Source organism: Mastomys coucha, chromosome X (assembly GCF_008632895.1).
Source record: "Mastomys coucha isolate ucsf_1 chromosome X, UCSF_Mcou_1, whole genome shotgun sequence".
Taxonomy (NCBI): Eukaryota; Metazoa; Chordata; class Mammalia; order Rodentia; family Muridae; genus Mastomys; species Mastomys coucha.
This window is the reverse complement of record NC_045030.1, coordinates 134,070,971-134,074,406: the sequence shown is the minus strand read 5'-3', so window position 1 is coordinate 134,074,406 and position 3,436 is coordinate 134,070,971. Positions and strand designations below refer to the sequence as shown.

At 43.4% G+C, this 3,436-nt stretch overlaps 1 protein-coding gene across 2 annotated transcripts in view; it reads right to left on the bottom strand.

Annotated features, from left to right (window-relative positions):
• Vsig1 (V-set and immunoglobulin domain containing 1) overlaps window positions 1–3,436 on the bottom strand; it is a 33,731-nt gene that overhangs the window by 17,860 nt on the left and 12,435 nt on the right. The window contains exon 3 of one of the 2 annotated variants that reach the window (XM_031368754.1): window positions 2,441–2,548. The exons of the other annotated variant lie outside the window; for it this stretch is intronic. Within the exon in view, the coding sequence (XP_031224614.1) occupies window positions 2,441–2,548 (108 nt within the window). The remainder of the gene's footprint in view (window positions 1–2,440; window positions 2,549–3,436) is intronic. 2 annotated transcript variants of the gene reach the window in all.

The following is a 3,436-nucleotide window of genomic DNA, read 5'->3' as shown; positions in this document are numbered from 1 at the left end:
AAAAAAAAAAAAAAAAAAAAAAAAAGAAGGCCAGAGGGGACCATGGTATTTATTACTGAGGAGCTGGCATAGCCTGTGGAAACAAAATGCTGGCCTAGCCAACCCAAATATATCTGTTGGCCAAACCAGACCCCAAAAGCCTCCAGTTTGCAAACTCTGATTCATTCTCATCTGTTACAGAGGACACAGAGAGGAAGTGATTTTTCCCAAGTTCACACAGTCAATTTACAGTCAGACTTGGAATCCAAGCCTCAGGACTCCCAACGGTATGCACTAAGAGAGCACTCTGTCCTGCCCAAGACAAGGGGGATGATTTACCGTCCCCTCTGGGACCACTCCATTGCATATGCCAGTCTCCCTTTCTACCTCGTGCCAGTCGTTGCCTGCAATTCCCTGATCTGGTGCTTCCTACGCTGAACAGTTGTGCCACATGATGCACTCTGCATTCTCCAGCTGCACTGTGGCCTCCTAGGATCTCTGCACAGCAGCCTTCCTCTGCCTCCGATGCCAAGTTTCTAGTCACACAAGGCTGTGCAGCTGGTAGCCAGTTGTTGCCTCAATTTTGCACCACTGCTCTCAAACTAGAGGCTTGATGTATAAGCAAGAAGGCGTGAAAGGATCCCATCTGCTTTCTATTTAAGTCCAGAGTTGGATTTACTAAATGCTTTTAGCTTCCAGAACTGCTTTCCAGGTTCCTTTGGGAGACATGGAAGCCTGGGAGTCCACAGCTAAACCACACATTCTTTCCTTTTCCTCTCTTCCAGCTCCTTGCTTTTGCTCCTTAAGCATCTAGGCATGGGATAGAAAGTGGCAAAGGGCTTCAGGCCCAGAAATTTCTCAGGTCTGTGCTATGGAGGCTATGAATATACACAATAGAAATAGAATACCACAAAAAAAAAAGGCTCTCTGCTATCTGTTTGAGTTGTCCACCATTTGAATGACTATTTTAGATAAAATCATGGAAGATCCCCGCTTGAGTATACTTCTTCAACAGAAATGAAATGAAGCCCTGAATAGATCAGCATTAGTCCAAAGAGATGGGTGATTTGTGAGGTTCTTCTCTGATAGCAACAGAAGCACTTTGGTCAATTTGTTGGATGGCTCTGTTGCATGTATTGCAGAGCATTTACCATCTCTAGCCAGCACCCACCAAATGTCACTAAAGACTCCAAGTCCAGAAAAATCAAATTAATGCCCTCTCCATTATTAAATTCCCCTGAAATGATGAAGCACCTCCCCTCGAGGTTATAGAAACATTCAGAATAATGTTACTTACAGAGGGCAGAACAGGTTTAGAAATGGAAGAAGCCAAAAAATATGAAGACACTCAATTCTGGGGAAGGAGTTGCCCAAATTGGAGCCATGTTATGGATATGAGGGTGGTGAAGGATTTCCTCTATTGTATGTGTTGTAGGAAATAGTTGTCTAACAAAGCCATGCTAAGCAGTGTCAGTGTGCATTTTGTTCATGGGTAAATATTGTCTCTAGTTTTAGCAGACAGAAAAGGGAAGTGTCTATGGACAGAGAGGTACCAGATTTCCTAAAACTTCCTGGTTAGTCTGCATGGACCAGGTATGTTTTCAGAGATTATCCCGATAGATGGAGTGAAGCTGTCCATATTTTCAGACACTGCATTTCTGATAAGATGACCAAATGGACACTATGTCCTCAGGATCAGAGGGCTTATGGAAAGAGAAGTTTCCATGTACCAAAGGGACTTCCCTAGAGACACAGTATCTGGCCCTGGGTCCTGGGAAACACTGGGTCTCAGAGTCAATTGCTTTTTAATGCAATGATTTTGAAGAGGAAGATAGACATGGGGCGAAAGCTGGCCACTGGCCTGGTCAGAGCAGCTATAGGCCTCTGAGTCTTTTGGAGAAGGATTAAGAATTCTAGGCATGGACACAAGAAGGGAAAACTAGAAAATTCTCTAGGTTTTATTTTATTTTTACAAATGTATTTAGGTGTGTTCATGTATATCTGTGTGTGGTTGTGAGTGTATAAGTGCAGTTGCCCAAGGAGGCCAGAAAGGGGTGTTGGATGGCCCGTACTTTGAGTTACAGGCAATTGTGAGCCATCTCACATGGTTGCTGGGAATCAAACTCAAGTCTTCTGCAATCATAGCAAGCTTTCTTCACTGTTGAGCTATCTCTCTAGCCAGTACTTCTCTTGTTTATATTAACACAAACAATACACATCCCAGTACTTGTAGGCTGAGGCAGGAGCATGTTAAGTTCTAGGCCAGCCTGTATTCTATAGCAAGATTCTTGTCTCAAAAATCAAACCACAACAAAACAACCTTCCCCAGAGTTATATAGAGCTTACACTAATCTCTATTGCTATCATACAGAAACCCTTCCATCCCACTCCTAAGGCAAGTCTAGTGTTCTAGACTGCAATTAGTGCAGGGTTCTAGTAGTACACCAATGGGTTTTCTTACCTGAGAAGTCCAGCTACATCTTCCCCGAGCGTCTCTTGCATGCATCATTTTTAGACACTGACTGACTGCCTTTTCCTCCATACCCTCAGTTTTGGAGTGCGAGCCATGCTGTGTTTGAGCAGAAATGAGTGGATCTGAGAGCTGGATGCTACATGCTATATTGCCACATCAACCTATAAGTTGAATTAAACCACTCAGTGGTCAGACTAGCAACACTTTACTCCTGTATACCACCCAAATGTCCTAGAAACAGTAGTCTCTCATTATGTATGTATACATGAGTGGGGGTGGGATGCTTGAGAGGGTATTTCCTGTATCACAGGCTGGCCTTGAACTTGTTAGAAACCCATGAATGATCTTGGTTTTCTGATCCTCCTTCTTCCACCTCCTGAATTTTAGTAGTAAGGCATTCACTACCATGCCCAGTTTATGTGGTGCTAGGGACTGAACCCAGGGCTTCTTGCAAGCATTATACCAACTGAGCTATATCTCCAGCCTAGCAGTCTCAACATTCCCAAAATATGCCAGCCCCCCCCCACACACACACACCAATCATTCACTAGATGAATCCATAGTGTGTTCTACAGAAGAATTCATGGAAATGCTCAAGCAAAGAAGATGCAGGAATGAAAGCTAAATTCTATTTTGAAAACTATTATCTTAACCCAGGATATCTGCAAACTCTTAGCTGACTAAGTTCTTCATGGGAATGAGAAGTATCAGAGAAAAGGGTCTGGATTCCCCCTCCAGTCATTAGGAATCTGGTAGGGAGAGCAACTGGGAACCCAAGACCAGGAAATCCCTAGAACGTCTCGGCTGAGCTATACAGTTATATGAAGTGTGTCTTGTTGGGCTGTTTTCTTTAGTCCCTCCAATATAGCTGGGGCATGGGTGAGATAATTTTGCAAAATAAACCTTATGAATGGTGATGTTAATTATAATGGCTCATATTCGCTGAAAGTTTGCGCTACAAGTCTTCCTTGTGTTCCACAAAAA